This window comes from Sorex fumeus, unplaced genomic scaffold, assembly GCF_029834395.1.
Source record: "Sorex fumeus unplaced genomic scaffold, SorFum_2.1 ptg000034l, whole genome shotgun sequence".
In the NCBI taxonomy this organism is placed as follows: domain Eukaryota; kingdom Metazoa; phylum Chordata; class Mammalia; order Eulipotyphla; family Soricidae; genus Sorex; species Sorex fumeus.
The window spans coordinates 12,378,921-12,400,796 of NW_026606091.1; the positions used below are offsets into that span (position 1 = coordinate 12,378,921).

General features: G+C 41.1%; 1 protein-coding gene and 1 pseudogene across 1 annotated transcript; both read left to right on the forward strand.

Annotated features, from left to right (window-relative positions):
• The first annotated feature begins 1,583 nt into the window (after positions 1-1,583).
• LOC130026568 (NADH dehydrogenase [ubiquinone] 1 beta subcomplex subunit 4-like) lies at positions 1,584-2,001 on the forward strand (annotated as a pseudogene).
• A 12,893-nt stretch (positions 2,002-14,894) lies between these two features.
• DMRTA1 (DMRT like family A1) lies at positions 14,895-19,768 on the forward strand. The gene is made up of 2 exons (XM_056117247.1): positions 14,895-15,555; positions 18,924-19,768. The coding sequence occupies exons 1-2, from the start codon at positions 14,895-14,897 to the stop codon at positions 19,766-19,768; spliced, it is 1,506 nt and encodes a 501-aa protein (XP_055973222.1).
• Positions 19,769-21,876: the final 2,108 nt, after the last annotated feature.

Genomic DNA, 21,876 nt, shown 5'->3' on the forward strand with positions numbered 1-21,876 from the left:
GCGATAGCACAGCGGGTAGGACGTTCGCCTTACAAGCGGCCAACATGGCCGACCCGAGTTTGATTCCTCCACCCCTCTCGGAGAGCCCGGCAAGCTACCGAGAGTATTCGATATGCCAGACACAGTAACAACAAAGTCTCCAATGGAGACGTTACTGGGCCCGCTCAAGCAAATTGATCATCATGATAAATCTAAATTGTTTTTTGAAGAACCTTATTAGAATGAAAGAAATGCAGACCAAAGATATATTTTGATCTGGGAAGCCTTGAGACAACGGGCCATATAAGATATGCTCGCATATGCCAAACACAGTAACAACAAAGTCTCCAATGGAGATGTTACAGGGCCCGCTCGAGCAAATCGATGAATAATGGACAGACAGTATTTTTTTTTTTTTTGATTAGTGAAACACCATGAGGTACAAGTTGTAGACTTACAAACTTTTGTGCTTGGGTTTTAGCTATACAATGATTGAGTACCATCCCTCCACCAGTGCCCATTCTCAACCACCAATGATGCAAGTAGGTTTGCCCATCCCCCCACGCCCCCACCCCCATCTTTGTGGCAGGGCATTCCCTTTTGCTCTCTCTTTCCTTTGGGGTGTTGTGGTTTGCAACTCACATATATTTTGAATTAATGGAGTGAGTTTCACATATTTATATATAAAAGAATAGGTGATTTAGAGTCTTTCCTTCCTAATCAAGAGTTTTCTGGAACATGCTAAGCATACGCACTTTTGCTTCCTTTTACCAGTGGTTTAGCTCTAGATCTCTGTGAGAGAGATGCTTTGATTGAGGTCTTAGGCTCATTAATGAAGTTCCTTCAAGATAAAGAACATTAATGAAAAAATAACCAGACTAGAGTTGGCAAATCAAGTGAACTGTACACTTGGAAGTATCCTTAATGATGACTTAATATTTTCATTTGTCAATGTAGAAGTCAAACTGGGATATCTTGGCTAAAACGATTACTATTAGTGCAAGATCTATATTTATAATTGTTGATTCACTGTCTGTTCCAGTCTGCTGATACTGTGAACCAACAAAAATTGGCAGTTGACCAGAAGACTTTAGTGTAGTAGATTTAGGAATCAGACTAAAAATGGACAATTTAAGGTACAAGTCTGTAACTTGTACCTCATGGTGTTTCACTAATGAAAAAAAATTCAAATTCTGTAGATTTAGGAATCAGACTAAAAATGAACAATATTAATTCTCAAAAAGAAAGTGCATCTATGTCTTTGAACTTAGGAAAAATTCTATAAGCTTGCTTTTATCCTTTACACATATCTTTATATTTTTCATTTTTCAGTCATTTCTCTTTTTCAACTTACTTTAGGATATATTTGTAAAAGTTGTATTTGTGATACTAGAACACAGTTTAATCAGAAACATATTCTGTTATTGCAGTTTTTAGCATCTCAGTGACTTATAATAATAGGCACAGTCCTCATTGGTGATGTGAATGAAAGTAAAAAGTATACGTAATTTGATAAAAAGAGAAAATACAACGTGAGGGAAGAGATTCAGGATTTCCAGTGTTCTAAAGAATTACAGTCATGCAGGCACACCTGTGCGGTCAAGATGTCGTTCCTCGAGTTCAAGCCAGCATGCCTGCCCACCCTGCCCACTCACCTTGATGCCGCCTTGTCAATCTCTCCAGAAGCCCGCAAGGCTCAGGCCGAGTGCCTGACTATCAGATCCCGGCTTAAACGGGAGTACCTGTTTTAGTACAACAACCCCAGCGTCATGGGTTCATCGAAGACTTAGCCCTGCATCATTGGACCTTTGCAAGATCAGCAAATGTCTACACCAATTTCAAACCCACTTCCAAGACCTTACTCTTAGGAGCTCTGGTTGGAATTGGACCCCTTTTTCTTCTGGTATTATGTTTTTAAAATGGACAGAGATAGGAGAGAAAAACATCCATGAAGGAAAATTGGACCAAATATTTAGTATCTCAAATTGTCTGAAAGTTATGTTTATATATATTACTGTTTAAATAAATCTTCTATTGATTATTAAAAGAAGAATTACAAATGTTTAAAATCATTGCTCCAACTTTGACATTAAATGAAGATAATCTCTGCTCAAAGTGCCAAGTGCTTTCATATGTTCTTTTTCTTTCCCCTTCCTGAGGTAATGGGGGTTTTAATTTTTATAACAGTCATCACTGTTAAATATATAAAAACAAACAGATTCAATATACTCATTTTTTATATTTTAAGACATATATAATAGCAATCATTATAATAAAAAAGCAAACTCGTCATCCCCATGTTTGTTTTTGGGGTTTTTTGCTCCTTTGTACTTCCACCTGACCATCTTTCACTGCCTTTCTATAAAACCTATACTGAGTGAGTCATTGATAGACTTTCTGTCACTATAGACTTCTACAATGTCACATAAATCATGTCGCATAGTATATGCCCCAGGATAAGCATAATTATTTCCTTATCTCAGGGTAAATTTTGGGTTTTGGGGGTCACACCCAGCTGTGCTCAGGGGTTACTCCTACCTCTGCACTCAGGGATCTCCTAGTGGTGTTTGGGGGACCACATAGGATGTAGGGGATTGAACCCAGGCTGAACATACGCAAGGAAGTGACTTTCCTATTGTACTATTGCTTTGGTCCCTCTCAAGATAAGCACTGTCCTCCCGTTCATCAATTTGCTCGAGTGGGCACCAGTAATGTCTCCATTGTGAGACTTGCTGTTACTGCTTTTGGCATATCAAATACGTCATGGGTAGCTTAGATGAATTAATTTTTAACACATATAGTACATAATGCTGTACTTTTATCTGTTACTAGGTGGTATTTCATTTTATCAATAAATAAAATGAATTTATCAATTCATTTTATCAACTGTTGATGGGCTGGAGCGACAGCATCGCAGGTAGGGTGTTTGCCTTACAGGCAGCTGACCCTTGTTTGATTCCTCCATCCCTCTCGGAGAGCTCGATAAGCTACTGAGAGTATCCTGCCTGCACGGTAGAGCCTGGCAAGATCCCGGTGGCATATTCGATATGCCAAAAACAGTAACAATAAGTCTCACAATGGAGACATTACTGGTGCCCACTCAAGCAAATCGATGAACAGTGCTACATCAACTGTTGATGGGCATGTAAGATTTCTAGTTTTCTACTCTATTATTAAAACTACTATGAAATTTTGTGTATCTGTATGTTTATTTGCTCTGTTTTATTTGGATAGACACCTAGGATTGAATTAACTGCATCATATGGTAGGTATACGTGTACTGTTTGAAAGAATTTTTCAATTTTTCCAAAGTGGTTATGCCATACACTTCTACTAGAAAAATAGTGAGACCTAGCTGTTTCAAACCCTTGCCAAAAATGATGTGGAAAGTTTTACTGGGCCTGCTCGATCAAATCAATGTACAACGGGAGGACAGTGACAGTGACCATAGATTTGTAGTGCTATTTGATGGTGGTTTTAAGTGCTTTCCCTAGCGACTAATGATGTTAGCATTTTAACTTTTGATTATCCATATATATTCCCTAGTGACATGTTTATTCAAATATTTTGCTCATTTTTAAAAGAATTTTTTTCTTATTGTTTTGAACTTTATTTATATTTTATTATAAAAGTTTTTTTTATCAGATACTCATGTTACAAATATTGTCTCCTTGATGGTATGACTTTTCAGTGTCCAATAGTCCTTAGAAGAAGGAAATTATTCAATTTTGATGAAGTGCAATTTATAAATTTATTTCTTCCATAGTTAATACTTTAATTGTTGTTCTAAAAAATCTTTACATAACCTGGACTTATATTTAGGTCTATGATTCATTTTGGTCAATTTTGTTAAGCACTATGAGATTTGGGTAAAAGTTAATTTTACTTTCCCGCACGGCAGAGCCTGGCAAGCTACCCGTGATGTATTCGAAATGCCAAACACAGTAACAACAAAGTCTCCAATGGAGACGTTACTGTGCCCGCTCAAGCAAATCGATGAACAACGGGAGGACAGTGACAGTGACAGATGGTCAGTTTTTTAGCAAAATTTGTCTTTTCTTCACTGAAATGTCATTGTATCTATGTGCATGATTATGGAGAATCTATTCTAAACTTTATTATCTCACATAGTTGATTTTTTATTATTTCACTAAGCTATAATGTTTTGATTAACATGATTTGGTAATACTTGAAATACTATATTGTAATTCTTGCAACATTATCACTTTAATTTAAATGCACATTTTATTCAAATGAGTTAACTTAAAAATATTTTCACTTACTTGGATAAATTCTAGGCCATGGGTCCCAATGTGGAGTTCTTCGGCTGTTCTTCTCGGTCCTAGCTTGGCATTAAAATCACCTACAATGATCTTGTAGAAGGTGTGGTCTTCTTTATAGAACTTCTCCAGCTCCATGTAGAACTTTTCAATTTCTCCTTCATCATAATTGGATTTTGGTGCATAGACAACAGAGATAGAAACTGCTGGCAGTGAGCACATCTATTCAAATGTAAACGTCTGATTCAGGTTGTTAGGCATTTGAATGAATCAATGCTCATGCCAAGTTCCTGTTGACAAGGACACCAACAAATCTGACACCTCTTTTTTTTTTTTTCAAGTTTTGTTATTTCTTTTTTTTTTCCCTTTATTTTATTTTATTTTTTTTAAAGTTGTAGATTTACAATTTTTTGTGCTTTGGTTTCAATTATACAATGATCAGATACCCATCCCTCCACCAGTGCCCATTTTCCACCACCATGGATAATATCCCTCCCACCCCCATCCCCCCATCCCCCCATCCCCCCTGTCTCTGTGGCAGGGCAATCCCCTGTGTTCTCTCTCTCCTTTTGGGTGTTGTGGTCTGCAAAAGAGGCATTGAGTGGCAAACATGTTCAGTCCATAGTCTACTTTCGACATGCATCTCCCCTCCTGGGAGGATCCTCCAAACATCCTTTATTTGGTGCTCCCTTCTCTATCTGAACAGCCCTTTCCTCTAGGATACCCGGCTGGCCTCTAAGTTATGGAGTAATCCTCCTGGTGCTGATCTCAGCTATTCTTGGGTATTAATCTCATACTTTGTTACTTTATATCCCCCAGATGAATGCAATCTTTCTATGTCTATCCCTCTCTTTCTGACTCATTTCGCTTAGCATGATACTTTCCATATTGTACCACTTGTATGTAAATTTCATGACTTCATCTTTTCTAACAGCTACATAGTACTCCATTGTGTAGATGTACCAAAGTTTCTTTAACCAGTCATCTGTTCTTGGGCATTCAGGTTTCTTCCAGTTTCTGGCTATTGTAAAGAGTGCTGCAATGAACAAACAAGTGCAGATGTCACTTCGACTATACATTTTTGCCTCTCTGGGATATATTCCCAGGAGTGGTATTGCTGGGTCAAATGGGAGCTCAATTTCTAATTTTTTGAGAATCGTCTGACACCTCTTTTATCGCATGTTCCGAGGAACAATTCTTCTCCAGTGTCGAAAACAGCGAGATGAGTTTGGTGCCTTCTTGTCTTGGTCAGACCAATGATGTCGTACGTGATCTTTCGTGCTTGTACCATCAGGTCCTCGATGGATGCATCTGATGCTAGCGTACGTGCATTGAAAGTACAGACGATCATTTTTGTCTTCCTTCCCATGGCCTAGAATGGAACGAACAGGGTGAGAGACTGTCTGAGTTCATCATGTCGACCAAGACCATTCATGGTAACTCAAGGTTCCAGAAGGCCGAGTCTAAACGATGGACATGGGAGTTTCCCAGTGGACGGTTCCACAACGAAATAGACCACATCATATTCAATCGCCGGTTTTGCCTGACCGATGTTGCTGTTGTCCCAAAATTCCAAATGGGATTGGACCACCGTATCCTTCATGCAAAATTCTACCTCACAGAATGAGGAGAAAAGAATGCAAAGTTTAAGAAGAGAACTCCCAGAACGACCAACAACTGGGAGCTCTTTGGCACTATTGCTGCAACATGGGAAGATGCCATTGTTGACAACATTGATGAGGAATATGATCGACTGGTTCAGCACCTCCATGATTGTGCAAGGAACGACAAGAGAGAGATAGCCACAAAAAAAAGCCTGTCTTCAAAAACTCTTGAGCTTATTCGCCAACATGGTGCAACCGCAAGCAAACGTCTGAACTCGCAAAGCAGTGCAGAGATGCAATCAAGGAAGACCTCAAAGAGAGAAGAGCAGAAGTGCTGGTAGATGCGACAGAAGCCGGGAAAAGTATTCGTAATGCCTGCCTGTCCTTCGCCAACTACAAGACCAAGATGACTGCTCTCTGATGTCCTGATGGATCTATCACATCTTCCAGAAGGGCAATGGAGAGGATTATCCATTACTTCTACTCAGATCTCTTCAATAGCCACATCCACATGCCGACATACCAAATTCCACAGGATGGATATGTCGTTCCCAATGTTCTCCCTTCTGAAATTCGACACGCCATTTCATCGTTAAAGAAAGGAACAGCACCGGCCCAGACAAGGTCAGACCTGAACATCTGAAGAACCTGCCATCAGTATTCATCAATACGCTGGCTTGGCTCTTCACACGCTACATGTCTGAATGCAAGATTCTGTCCCAATGGAAAACCAGTAGGACTGTACTGCTGTACAAGAAGGGAGACATCCACAACATTGGTAACTATCACCCGATATGCCTATTGTCTGTCATCTACAAGCTGTTCACTCGAGTCATCCTGAATAGAACTGGCAGAACATTAGATGAAGGACAACCATGTGAGCAAGCCGGGTTCCGCAAAGGATTCAGCACTATCAACCACATCCACACGATAACCAGGCTCACTGAGGTTTCTTGGGAGTTCAAGATGCCGCTCTGTCTAACGTTCATTGATTTAAAGAAGGCCTTTGATTCTGTTCTCGATTTCTCTTTCATCATCATGAGATGTTGGTGCGTAGACAACGAAGATAGAAATTGCAGGCAGTGAGCCACATCTATTCAAATGTAAACGTCCGATTCGGGTTGTTAGGCACTCGAATGAATCAATGCTCTTGGCCAAGTTTGTGTTGACAAGGACACCGATGCCTCCAACACCTCTTTTATTGCATGTTCCGAGGAACAATTCTTCTCCAGTGTAGAAAACGGCATGGTGAGATTCGTGCCTTCTTGTCTCAGTCAGACCAATGATGTCGTACTTGATCATTCGCGCTTGTACCATCTGGTCCTTGATGGATGCATCTGATGCTAGTGTACGTGCATTGAAAGTACAGACAATCATTTTTGTCTTCCTTCGTTGTGGCAGCCTAGGTCGGCCTTGAGATTTTGTTGGCCTCTCCTTTCTCATCCTTCTCAATCCTGCCATGTCGGTGAAGTCTTCAGGGTCAGGTGAATGAGACCAGTTGTAGTTACTGGTTTTGGCATATCGAATACACAATGGATAGCTTGCCAGGCTCTTCTGTGCGGGCGGAATACTCTCGGTAGCTTGCCAATCTTTCCGAGAGGGATAGAGGCTTTTGGGGCGACCTCTAATCACCCTTGTAGGTGTTACCATATTTGAACCCTATCAAATACGGTACGGCAATTCTGGAAGATGGGTATTTAGTGTCTTATGATGGGTCTGGAAAGTGTCCTGAAGTGTGGCGACGGCTGGGTAGTGGAAGTAGTGTCGATAGTGGAAGTCTGCCAGTGGGGTATTTATCTGGGTAGGATGGGTCTTCTGTGCGCAATTCGATCCCTGGGTGGTTGATGGAAGCAGACAGGGCAGGGTAGGGTGGGGCTCCTGATTAGAATCCCTTTGTCACCTGTGGATGGTGGGAGCAAGCAGAGAAGCTCTGTCCCTGGGTCTGTCGAGCCTGGAGTCCAAGGTCTCAGAGAGTTCTGCTTATCTTGTTCTGTGGGTCTTCAGTCGTGCGTGAGTTTCGGCCGGAGCTGCCACGCGGGTCCAGAAAGCATCCAGAAGTTCTACATGGAGCTAGAGAAGTTCTATAAAGAAGACCACACCTTCTACAAGATCATTGTGGATGATTTTAATGCCAAGATAGGACCGAGAAGATCAGCTGAAGAACTTCACATCGGGACCCATGTCCTAGAATGGAACGAACAGGGTGAGACACTGTCTGAGTTCATCATGTCGACCAAGACCATTCATGGTAACTCACAGTTCCAAAAGGCAGAATCTAAACGATGGACATGGGAATCTCCCGGTGGATGATTCTACAACGAAATAGACCACATCATACTCAATCGACGGTTTTGCCTGACCGATGTTGCTGTTGTCCCAAAATTTCTAACGGGATCGGACCACCGTCTCCTTCGTGCAAAATTCTACTTCACAGAGCGGGGAGAAAGGGCTGCAAAGTTCAAAAAGAGAACTCCCAGAATGACCACCAACTGGGAACTCTTTGGTACTATTGCGGCAACATGGGAGGATGCCATTGTTGACAACATTGACAAGGAATACGATCGACTGGTTCAGCACCTCCATGAATGTGTGAGGAACGCCAAGAGAGAGATAGCCACAAAAAATCGCCGATCTTCGAAAACTCTTGAGCTAATTCGCCAGCGTGGTTTGGCGCATGCCTCAGGCAACCGCAAGCTAACATCCGAGCTTGCAAAGCAGTGCAGAGATGTGATCAAGGAAGACCTCAAAGAGAGAAGAGCAGAAGTACTGGTAGATGCGGCAGAAGCCGGGAAAAGTATTCGTAACGCCCGCCTGTCCTTCGCCAACTATAAGACCAAGATGACTGCCCTCCGACGTCCTGATGGATCCATCACATCCTCCAGAACGGCAATGGAGAAGATTATCCATGACTTCTACTCAAATATCTTCGATAGCCATGTCCACTTGCCGACATACCAAATTCCACAGGATGGATATGTCGTTCCCAACGTTCTCCCTTCCGAAATCCAACACACCACTTCGTCATAAAGAAACGAACAGCATCCGGCCCAGACAAGGTCAGACCAGAACACCTGAAGAACCTGCCGTCAGTACTCATCAATACACTGGCTCGGCTCTTCACTTGCTACCTGTCTGAATGCAAGGTTCCATCCCAATGGAAAACCAGCAGGACCGTACTACTGTTCAAGAAGGGAGACATCTATGACCTTGGCAACTATCGCCCAATCTGCCTATTGTCTGTCATCTACAAGTTGTTCACTCGAGTCATCCTAAATAGGATTGGCAGAACACTAGATGAAGGACAACCATGCGAGCAGGCCGGGTTCCGCAAAGGATTCAGCACCATTGACCATATCCACACGATAACCAAGCCCATTGTGGTTTCTCAGAAGTTCAGGATGCCGCTCTGTTTAACGTTCATTGATTTAAAGAAGGCCTTTGATTCTGTTGAGATGGAAGTGGTCATTGAAGCCCTAGCCAGTCAGGGTATTCAAGTCCAATACATCAGCATCCTCCATGAGCTGTATTGCGGATTCACTACCAGGATCTCACCATTCTACAAAGAAGTGATCGTTGATGTCGAGAGGGGTGCAGCAGGGTGATACCATTTCACCGAAACTCTTCAGTGCCACCCTCGAGAACATCATGCGACTACTGGAATGGGAAGGAATGGGAGTGAAGATAGATGGTCCGCAACTACACCACCTCCGCTTTGCTGATGACATATTTTTTAATAACACCAAACATCAGCCAAGCGGCACAAATGCTGGCCGACTTTGACCGTGAGTGTGGAAAGGTAGGACTACAGCTGAATCTTACGAAGACAATGTTTATGAGAAACAGCCTCGTTCCTGACGCCCCATTCGCTCTCAACGGAACCACCATCTCCGAATGCAACAGCTATGTGTACCTAGGTCGAGCGGTCAACATGACAAATGACCTGGCACCCGAGCTGCGCAGGAGGAAGATAGAGTCTCGGAATGCCTTCAAGAACGTTGAAGCAATAGCTAAGAGGACGAAGAACCTCCAGCTCCGGGCACATCTCTTTGATTCCACTGTTCTTCCTGCATTAACATATGCCTCAGAGACCTGGGCCCTACGCAAACAAGATGAGAACGCTATTCAGGTCTCCCAAAGAAGAATAGAAAGAGCTATGCTTGGAATATCACGTTTCACTCAAATGAGAGAAAGAATCCGGAGTTCTGACATCCGTCGATGATCAAGAATCAGGGATGCTGTCTCATTTGCCAAGGTGTCGAAAATCAGATGGACTGGTCACGTAATGAGATTTAAAGACGATCGCTGGACTAGAGCTATTACCGACTGGATTTCTCGGGATGTCAAAAGACCGTGTGGCCGCCCACCTACCAGATGGTCAGACTTCTTCATCAAGATCATGAACGATCGGTTTGAGGCCCTTCATGTTCCCGGAGCGAACAGATGCCATTGGGCTACACTAGCACGCGACAGGGACAAATGGAGACGTTACTGGCGCCTGTTCGAGCAAATCGACGACTAACTGGAAGTTAAGTGATTAAGTGATTTGATTCTGTTGAGATGGAAGCAGTCATTGAAGCCCTAGCCAATCAGGGCATTCAAACTCAATACATCAGGATCCTCCATGAGCTGTATTACGGATTCACTACCAGGATCTCAACATTCTACAAAGAAGTGATCATTGATGTCCAGAGAGAGGTTCGGCAGGGTGATACCATTTCACCAAAACTCTTCAGTGCCACCCTCAAGAACATCATGAGATGACTGGAATGGGAAGGAATGGGAGTGAAGATAGATGGTCCGCAACTAAACCACCTCCGCTTTGCTGATGACATCGTTCTAATAACACCAAACATTAGCCAATTGGCACAAATGCTGGCCGACTTCGACCATGAGTGTGGAAAGGTCAGACTACCACTGAATCTTACGAAGACAAAGTTTATGAGAAACAGTCTTATTCCTATGGCTCCATTCACTCTCAACGGAACAACCATCTCTGAATGCAACAGTTATGCATACTTAGGTCTAGAAGTCAATATGACAAATGACATGGCACCTGAGCTGCGCAGGAGGAAGAGAGTGGCTTGGAACGCCTTCAAGAGTGTCGAAGAAATATCTAAGAGGGTGAAGAACTTCTGGCTCCAGGCACATTTCTTTCATTCCACTGTTCTTCCTGCCTTAACATATGCCTCAGAGACCTGGGCCCTATGCAAACAGGATGAGAACTCTATTCTGATCTTCCAAAGAGGAATTGAAAGAGCTATGCTTGGAGTATCACGTTTCACTCAAATGAGAGAAAGAATCCGGAGTTCCGACCTCCGTTGATGATCAAGAATCAGGGAAGCTGTCTTGTTTTCCAAGGTGTCAAAAATCAGGTGGGCTGGTCACGTAATGAGATTTAGAGATGACCGCTGGACTAGAGCCGTTACTGACTGAATTCCACAGGATGTCAAAAGACCGCAGGATGTCATGGCCGCCCACCTACCAGATGGTCAGACTTCTTCATCAAGATCATGAACGATCGGTTTGAGGCTCTTCGTGTTCCTAGAACAAACAGTCACCATTGGGCTACACTAGCAGACGACAGGGACAAATGGAGACTTTACTGGCACCCGCTCAAGCAAATCGACGATTAACGGGAAGTCAAGTGATCAAGTGGATAAATGGACTGGAGTGATAGTACAACGGGAAGCCATTTTGCATGCAGTTGACCCGGGTTCGATTTTGGAGAGCCTGGCAAGCTACCGAGAGTATCCCGCCCACATGGCAGAGCCTGGCAAGCTACAGTGCCATATCAATATGCCAAATACAGTAACATCAAGTCTCACAATGGAGATGTTACTGGTGCCCACTTGAGCAAATCGATGAACAATGGGAGGACAGTGCTACAGTGCTACTTGGATAATAAACAGCATTGTCATAATTGGAAAGCATCATAACTAATCAAATAAGAATAGAATGATTGGAAAACCAATCATTACACCAAACTTACACCAAACTCAGTATTTTCTTTTCTCTAATCATGTCCTTAAAATGATAGATCAGTTTTTCCAGTGTCATAGGCTAAAAATTTATCTGACTGATTTCTAAGATACATAAACCACTTGTAAAACTTAACAACAATAATAAAACAAGTGCATCAAAAATGGGGAGAAGAGATGAAGAGACATTTTCATAAAGAAGAGAGAATACAAATGGCCGAATGGTATTTGAAAAATGCTATCCATCATTTATCATCAGGTAAATGCAAATTCAAACAGCAATGTGATATCACTTCACACTAGGAAGATTAGCACACATTAAAAAGAACAAGAACAACCAGTGTTGGCAAAAAGAAACCTCATACTTATGTTGGTTGGAATATCAAACTGATTCATTCTCTTTGGAAAAACAAAATGGACGTTTCTCAAAATACTAAGAACTGAGCAATATGACTCAGCAATTTCATTTCTTGCTTAATACTAAGAATTGACTAACATGACTCAGCAGGGTCTGGAGCAATAGTACAGCAGGTAGGGTGCTTGCCTTGCACACAGCTGACCTGGATTCAATCCCCAGCATTTCATGTGGTCTCTGAGAATCTCCAGGATTAATTCCTGAGTTCAGAGACAGGAATAAGCCCTGAGTATCGCCAGATGTGCCCCCCACCCCCATAAACAAACAAACAAACAAACAAAAAATGACCAGCAATTCCATTTCTTGGCATTGACCCAAAGGGTCAAAACACCATTTTGAAAAGACATTGTGCTCCTATGTTCATAACCCTATCCACAATAGTCAAACTCTTGAAACAATCCAAGTATTCAACAATTGATGACTAGAAAACTGGTATAGATTTACAGTAGAATACTACTTGATGATAAGAAAAGATGCAGTCATGCAATTTGCTGCTATATGGATGGAACTAGGTGGTATCACGCTGAGGTACTTCTTTCAGTAAAAATGAGAGGGATATAGAGCTACATAATAATGAAACAGCAACTGGCCAGAGGCATCAGAAGTGAAGAGATGGTCTACAAAAGTGAATTCATCTGGCAGGGTAGGAAAGGGAAAGAGTGATGGGAAAGGTCTTCAAAACATTAATAAATAGAAGTGGACACTCTGGTGGTGGGTGTGATGTTGGAACAAAATATTCTATGAAACTGTCCTTAACAGTATTGTAAATCACACTGACTCAAGGAAAAGGAGCAGAAAAAAATAATAGAGGGAATTATTTCCTCAACAGGACACCCACTGTATGTTAGTAATATATAACATACTAGAAGCTTATTTCTTATGTATTGAAGATGAGTTGTAATTAGGGAATCGCTAGATTTGAGTAGAGGTGGCTCAAACAAACTCTCACATCTTGAGTAGAGGTGTGAGAGTTTGTATGTTATAGAATCAGAGAGGTTAGGTGTCCTGAATAATTATTCCACACTGATTGTCAAGCCAAGCAGAATCAAAATACTTATATTGGGGTAACTCAATCTTTTGAATGTTCCCTAGGTGGTTCCAGTACTTGAAAAAGGTGAAAAATCTTTAGGACAGTGTTTTAGTATAGTCTGTAGGAGACTGCAGATGGTGTCAACACTTTAAGTGGGAAAGCAGGAGAAACTCCATATTGACTAGTAAGGTGTGCCCTTTATGTCAACAGGAGGGAATAATAAAAATATTTTTATTACTTGTCATTTTTAAGTCAGAATATGAATTGTCTATTACGGCTGTTAAATGTTTTTGAAGAAAAAACAGAGTTCCGACTATTCATATAAAACACTCATGATTTATTGCCTTAAATCCTCTTTTGGTTTATAATTTAATGCATTATATATATGAAGTTCATTTTGTTATTGCACGCATATAAATGATCTAAATGACTACTTGAAATTATTTGCCATAGAAATATGCCACATTTAGAAAGTTTTAACACAATTGCTGCCTAGAAAACCATTCCAGACAATTGACAGAGACTTGAGCGGTAAAATTTCAAAATATGCACAGAACCGAAGTTTGCTTGCGTCACAAATAAAGCACAAGAAGGATTCGAGATGTGGACAAATTTCTTTTTTATTATTGGCCACAACCTGCGGACTTCTGCATCAAACCTGGCTCTTCTGCACTCAGAAACAGGCACTAACCCAACCGAGCATCTCTCTGGCCCCAATTCCCTTAATTAACAATCGAGGAAAGTGTCAAACAGTGCTTTCTCACTCATACTGCCTTGCTGCTGCTATTCAGAAAGTTTTACTTGGGGAAAACAAAGATAAAAGAACTCCATATTCAAACCTTTTTACCAGTTTCGGAGAAGCGGAACTTGCCTAATTGAAGAAGGGCGATAGATACGGAGAGCAGAGCATCATTTATGAAAATCGGCTTAGGGTGCCCAGGAGAGACCACAAGCTGTAGAGCATCTGCAAGGCCCTTAGTTGGATTCCCTGGAACCAAGGCCCCCCACCCACACCCCCCTACCAGTTATAGCCAGTGTAGCCAGTGTTCCTCTGCACTGGGTGGAGTTAGTGCTACAGACCCTCTTTACCCCCCACCGGATCCCTATGAGGGGCAGGGAGAGAGAACGAGAAAGGAAAGTAGTGAAAGGAGGAGGAGGAGAGAGGGGGAGGGTGTGGGAGGGGGGAGGAAGGAGAGGAGGCAAGAGGGAGATCAGAAAAGGCTTCCTTTGGGAGGCCACATCCGAATCCCTCGGCCGTTTTCGCTTCTTTCCCGTGTCCCCCCGCCCCTCCCAGGCGCCCTTCCCGCCCCCTCCCAGCCCTTCCTCTCGGGGCGTCGGCGTTGGCCCGCTGGCAGGGTGGGCGGGGTAGCCCGTGCGCCGCGATCCCTCTTGGCCCCGCGCCCCCAAGTCCCCCAGAGGCTCACTGAGCAGTTGCGCCTCCTTTGCGTCTCCTGCTCCTGGAGGCGGTGTCCCCCCGGCCGACTCAGGCGCCGGGACTGTGCGAGAAAGTTGGCGGGCGTGGGTGGGGAGCAGCCGGGCCGCCCGTCTGCAAGTGGAGCCCGCGGCGTCCCGGCCGGGCTCGCGGGGCAGCGCAGCTTGGCGCGGGGAATGGAGCGGTCCCAGTGCGGCCTCCAGGAGCGCGGCGGCCGGTCTCACCTGGCGGGGGCGGCGGTGCCCCCGGCCCTGTCGCCGGCCTTGCCGATCCCTCCCGGGATCCCCGTGCCCTCAACTTTCCTGCGGCCCCCCGGCCTCTTCCTACGGGCCGCGGCCGCCGCCGCCTCCGCGGGCGCCGGGAGCGGGGGTGGCCCGCCGGCTCCCGGGCTGGAGCGGGGCGTGGGCGCGGGGGGCTGCGGCTATCCGCGGACGCCCAAGTGTGCCCGCTGTCGCAACCACGGCGTGGTGTCGGCGCTCAAGGGCCACAAGCGCTTCTGCCGCTGGCGGGACTGTGCCTGCGCCAAGTGCACCCTGATCGCCGAGCGCCAGCGCGTCATGGCCGCCCAGGTGGCGCTGCGCCGGCAGCAGGCCCAGGAGGAGAGCGAGGCCCGGGGGCTGCAGAGGCTGCTCTACCCCGGCCCGTCGGCACCCGGGGGTCGGGCTGCCGGGGCTGGCGTGAGCAGCTGCAGCAGCAGCAGGACGGAGAGTCCCCAGGCTGCCGAGGACCCGACGGCGCCGGTGACGGCGCGCGCGCTGAGCGCCCGGAGACGCGCCAGTAGTCCGGCCACCCCCGCTTTCGAACTTTTCCAGCCCGACGTGACTAGGGGAAAACCAGGTGAGTGGCTCCTTCACTTGCTCATGGCAAAAAAAAAAAAAAAAAAAAAAAAAAGCACACGGTGTGCGTTGCAGGAAACTTTCAGACAGGCATCCGTGCCCCCGGAGACTGGTAAGAAGGTTATAACCAACGCTTGCGTCCCCCGTGGACTTGATTGCGGGTGCTGCAAAGACCCTTCACTGTCTCTTGGGAAGGGCGGGCTGTTCCCATCCTTAGTGGGGGGACCAGATACCGAAAAGGCGCAGCGTGCGTGGTCCCGAAGAGCAACTCCCGCTTGAATGGAGTTAAGTGCGAGTGAGTGGCTATGATTTTCTCGGTATGAGTAGAACATCAGGCGGGATGATGCTGTGTTTTGATATGACTCCTGTGGTCCTAACAGCTATAAAAAAAAAAAAGAGTCAGTTTGTTCTAGCGTGGAAAACTCACTGACGGTTGGGAGTGCTATTCTTTGCAAGTAAATCTTTCGTACCAACTAGAAGTTTGAAAAGAATGCCAGACTGTCTCTTCACCCTCTTCCCCCTTAAAACTTTTAAAGCATTCCCATCTCCCCCAAACTAGCAGACCCCAAGGTGTAGAAAGCCTTCAATCTTGAAGTTTCAGTTCTTATAGAAAATGAATTCAGATTTTCTAACATTGAGTGATCCTTTTTCCGTGAGTTCTATTATCATTATTAGTTTGTTTGGGGCCACACCCGGCGATGCTCAGGGGGTAACTTTCAGGGTAATTCAGGATTTAAGCCTGATAGTGATCAGGGGAGCATATAGGATGTAGGGAATCAAACCTGGGTCAGCAGTGTGCAAGGCAAATGCTTTATCCATATCTGCTGGAGTCTCTCTCCAAACCCCAACAGTTCTGTCATTTTCCTCTTTTATTGACTGAACACAAGTTTCCTGCACCTCCTGTATGTAACAAATATTTACTTGCGTGTGTTGTGTGCATAAATGCACACAACGTATCACAAATTAACCTTTTCTAATTTAAATACTACTGTGCCTTATTTGGTGTGTTTTCATAGCCTTCCACGGGACCTGCTTTTTAATAGTTTAAGTCCAAACAAATTGTATCATATAAAATTATACACATTTGATACAATATTAGTAATTTAGAAGCTGATTTGTGAAAATTGCAGACTTTATCAAATCACAGGATATGCTTTTTGAAAATGATTACATTTAAATGAGACACAGCTCATTTTATTCGGCTATGCCATCTTGTTGCACATGTTTAAGTTTAGTAGATAAAATAAGATAGTTCTCACAAAAAAATCAAGAGGTCTGAAAAGCAAAGGTGTTAAACAAAACTTCTGTAAAACAGAGGTAAAAGAATTATATACACTAAACTTGCAGTGAGATTGGAGTGACAACTCTTCTATACACAAACATGTTTTCTTTCGAGGGGAGGGGTTACAAAGTGTTCTGTTTTATAGAACCAATTATTTTACTCTTTGCCTCAGTTGACCCCCTTAAGAGGCATGCCAATTTTGTAAAGACTTCTTACATGGCTTTTCTAATTGTCTTGCCTTACACAGTATTCATGAACTGTACCAAGGTAGTCTATTTACTTTACACATTCATTAGACAAAGGCTAACAGTGATTCAGGATTGAACAAGATTTTCTTTCACAAAAGAATCTTGTATTCAAGAGGAAAAGGATATGTAGCCTCTCCAAAAAATCTATAAGTCATACTATACAATGATATAAAGTAAACAAGTAAAAAGAGCTCTAAGAGTGGAGAAGATAGAGAGGTATCACAATAATTCAAAGGTCCTTTATTTTCTGGACTCTATTGTGCAATCAGTATTTTATTACACTTATTATACTTCATGAGCACAATGTAAATAATAATATTCTTTACATAAATTGCTGTCAGAATGAACTATGTCTTCAGGTAGGCATATTTGGTGAATCATGTTTATATGCAGTGGTGGAACAATGCCAATCTATCATCAGCTGTCAGAATTCATTAGAAAAGATGTATTATTTTATGTAAAGTTGAAAATACTATGAAGTCTTTGTAATTCTGCAGGAATAACTTTTCTTTTGTTCTTAAGTTTGATATATAATGATGCATTTTAACCCTTTAACTGTTAAATTACATACACTTTAGATACTTCCATAGAATTAGTACTTCTTGAAAGCACATGCTATTATAAATAGTGGCTTATAAATTTATTGTATTATAAATATAGGCAATATTTGTTTTGCCGCATTAATAACTTTATAGAAAAAAAGTTGGACAGAAATACTGAGTATCCTGCTAAACCAGTTTAATCTTCCTAATGGAGATTAAGATGAAATATGCCTAGAGGTTAAATGTGAAGTGTAAAATAAAATTTTATAAAACGTAAAAGTACTTTATTACATACATGTATTATTATTTGCTTGACATTTGTCTGATCCATATATTAAAGATACTCTATTAATATTTATAATCACATCGTATTAAAATAGAAAAAACCAGGTTTTTGTTTTATGTTTCTGGAAAATTTTTTCTTAACTTTTAAGGGAGTTGTGATTTTGAGCAAATGCCCAATATTCTTTTATAAGACACTTGGAAGATTCATACATATATCAGTAATATCATCATAAAGTTAGAATGTTTTTAGAATTAATTTGACTGTAGTCTCTTTATTAATATTTCCTGTGGATTGACTATAGAGGCCATATTTCTCAGTGATATGAAAAAAATTCTGTTGTTACATAAGAAAATATGTAAGCTCATATTTTTTGTTTGGTATAGCAGTAGTCATTATTGATTTGATATTTTTAAATAAAATTTACAATTTTTTTATTTTTCCACATTATTCAGGCAACTTTAATTGGATAAAACATGATCATGAAAATAGTAAATGTTAAAGTCTAGCATTAGTGATTAAATAGAATATTCATTTTCATATTAAAATTGCTCCTTTTATTTATCTAAGCATTATCATTTTATTTACTTAAAAAATAACATCATAGTGCCAGTGCATAGTGAGAAAACAAAACTTCCCTTGCATAATAGCACAACTTTGGTAACATTCAGGAACATCTCAAATTGCCAAATGGGAGGAATAGCTTGAGATCTGGGTGCTTTGTTACGATTTGGGCTAATTGATTCTCATCTTCTGATTCCTAAATAGCTTCCATTAGCAATTATACGTTGTATATCCTTGTGATTCTGAATTGACATAATAAATAGCTTTCCCTCATTACTATACTTCTGAATGATCTTTTACTAATGCTTGTTTATTAAAATTTATTACAATGAATGAATTTTCCTAATATGTGATTAGTGAAAAACTTATTTTATCATGCATTATTTTGTGTGAGTAGTACAGTATTCTGGGTTGTTTTCTTTTGTTTGATTCTCTTTTTCCCTTCACCAGAACAAAAAGAGAGTAAATGTGACACATGCCAGAGTGGTCAAGAAGAACTGATCTCCAAATCTCATCAATTCACCCTGGGATCATTGCCTAAGTCTAAGGATGTCATTGGAAAACAAAATGTCAGGTCAACTCTTCCAGAAAATTCATACAAGGATGATAGCATTCTGTCACCACATCCCAGGGAACAATCAGGAGGTGAAGAAAGTCCCAGATCCTTATCATCCTCTGATCTGGAATCTGGAAATGAAAGTGAGTGGGCCAAAGACTTCACTACAACCAGAGACAGCCTTCCCACAGCAACTCCAAAATCAAGAGATCCTCTTGACATTCTGACCAAGATTTTCCCAAGTTACAGGCGCAGCCGACTGGAAAGTATTCTGCAGTTCTGCAAAGGAGATGTGGTTCAAGCCATTGAACAGGTTTTAAATGGGAAGGAACACAAACCAAGCACCAGGGACCTAACAAGCTCAAGAGAATTGGAAAGTATACCTTTTCAGAGAGCTTCAAATTTTAGTTTCACTGGAATTGGTTTTGGAACACTAGGAAGTAAATCAGCCTTTTCTCCTCTTCAGACCACATCTGCTTCTTATGGAGGTGAATCAAATCTCTACAACTTAAATCCTAGACTAGGAATCAGTCCATTGCAGCTGGCATATGCGTCGGGAAGAGGACTATCGAGTTTTATGTCTCCTTACCTAACTCCTGGACTGGTACCAGGCTTGCCTTTTCGGCCATCATTGGATTATGCCTTTTCAGGGATGATCAGGGAATCTTCTTACCTTCCTAGTAAAGACACAGTAACTGGTGGTAGATTGTATTCCAGGTCATCTGAGGATAATCTGTAATGCTTTTGCCCATTCACCTGCTTTGGAATATTCCCTCCCCTCACACATATCCACATCTATATTTTATGTTCACAGTATAAATGGCTTACCAGAATTTCAAATGCTATTTTTTTGCAAGCAGCATAATGACTTGATATTTAAAGACTCTTTTGAAACACTTAAATGTACATTTAATTATTATATGTGCCTTGCATCAAAGTAATTCAGGAACTATTTTGACTTCCAATGATGGTTTTTCCCCCTTAAAATATTAGTTGTAAACCTCATTTTTAAAACTTAAAAATTTTTAACTTTATTTAAAAGTGGAGTTTATAGTTGTAGAAACACTTTGGGAAGCCTAAAACAAAATCCAATGTAATATAAACCAGAAAAGAGTTTAAAAATTGAGTTAATTCTAAATAATTATTATTTTATAACTTTTTCTTCTCTTCTGTTTTTTGTAAGCAGTAGTGAAAACTATTACTCAAACTGTTTTAAAATATTTTATTCATATATACATAGTCATAAGTAAAGTTTTTGAGAAATTATAAATTCCTATTTTACATAAGTATATTATTTTTATTCATATCTGTCATTTGTAATAACATGTAACATTAATAAAACATTTTTCTGAAGTAAATGTTAGAAAATGAGACTGCTCCATCTTCTGGCTACTATCACTAATTGCATCTCAGTTCTAATAGAGTTTAGGAATTAGGTATAAGTTTCCTAATATATAAGTTAACTATTGTTTGAAATAGTCATTTGGATCATGGTAAATGGAAGTTTTCATATTTTACGGGAAATGTTCAACAGACAAAGCTTTTTAAGTGTATTATTTCTATATCCTGGAATTATCTTTCTTCTTGTGTTTGTAACAAAAACATGTCAGCCATACTTAAAAGGTACAAATTTAGAATATTTTAATTACTACTCAGATAACTACTTATTGATTATAAATGTGATGATTAATGCATTGAGAAGAGATAAAAGGTTTTCAAATATTTTAGAGGTTTTCATGAAAGTTCTAAAAATACTTCCTTCTTTCTAGGGCATTTTAGAACTAAATATTTTAGTTAGTAGGAAGACCCTGCTCTTAAAACAATGTGTGAAGTTTCCTTACATGTGATTATTTTTTTGAGGACAATAACTTGATTCTTACTGTGAGGAATCAGGGCAAACCCAGCTGTGCTGTAAGAGAGTGATTAAATTAGAGGTGTTTTAATAAATTTGAGTAGTATAATTTTATCCTTGAAGATTTGTGTATATATATGTGTGTGTGTGTGTGTGTGTGTGTACACATATGCCTGTATATTATGCATACAAACCATTCTTTTCTCTTACCATGAAAACTTTTAAATGAAGCTGGAATAGAATACATTCCTGAAGTTCATTTTACCAGAAAATATTGTACTAAGTGACTATATGGTATCTTTTGCTGATTTTAGTTGTAAACATGTTTGAATAGAGTATGCACTGAATAGTTTGAATGGTGCAGATGTGAAAAAGCATATCTTGTAAAAATTTTATATAATCAATGTTTGTTATTTATAAAGGAAATTTTAGATTCTAAGCTTAAACTTTGACATACAATATCTGACAAATATTTCATATTCAATTAATATATGCCAAGCAGAGAAACTATTTTCAATAATAGATCTCTTTAAGACTTATAAAAATGGAATAACATTATATATATAAAGAATAACTTTATATATATAACATTTTTGCATGCAGTTACATTAGGGCTCTTGAATACCCTAAATGCTACTATCTAGACTCAATAGATAAATTTTTTTTATTTTTTTAAATTGTATTGAATCACTGTGAGGTATAGTTACAAGCTTTCATGTTTGAGTTACAATTACACAATGATCAATCACCTATCCCTCCACCAGTGCACATTCCCGACCACCAATCTCCCCAGTATATTCCCCCTTTCCTATTCTCTCACTGCCTCCATGGCAGACAATTTCCCCATACTCTCTCTCTCTACTTTTAACATATGGTTTGCAATACAGATCCTGAGAGATTATCATATTTGTCCTTTATCTATTTTCAGCACATGTCTCCAGTACTAACCGATCCCTCCAACCATTATTTTCTTAGTGATCTCTTCTCTATTCCAG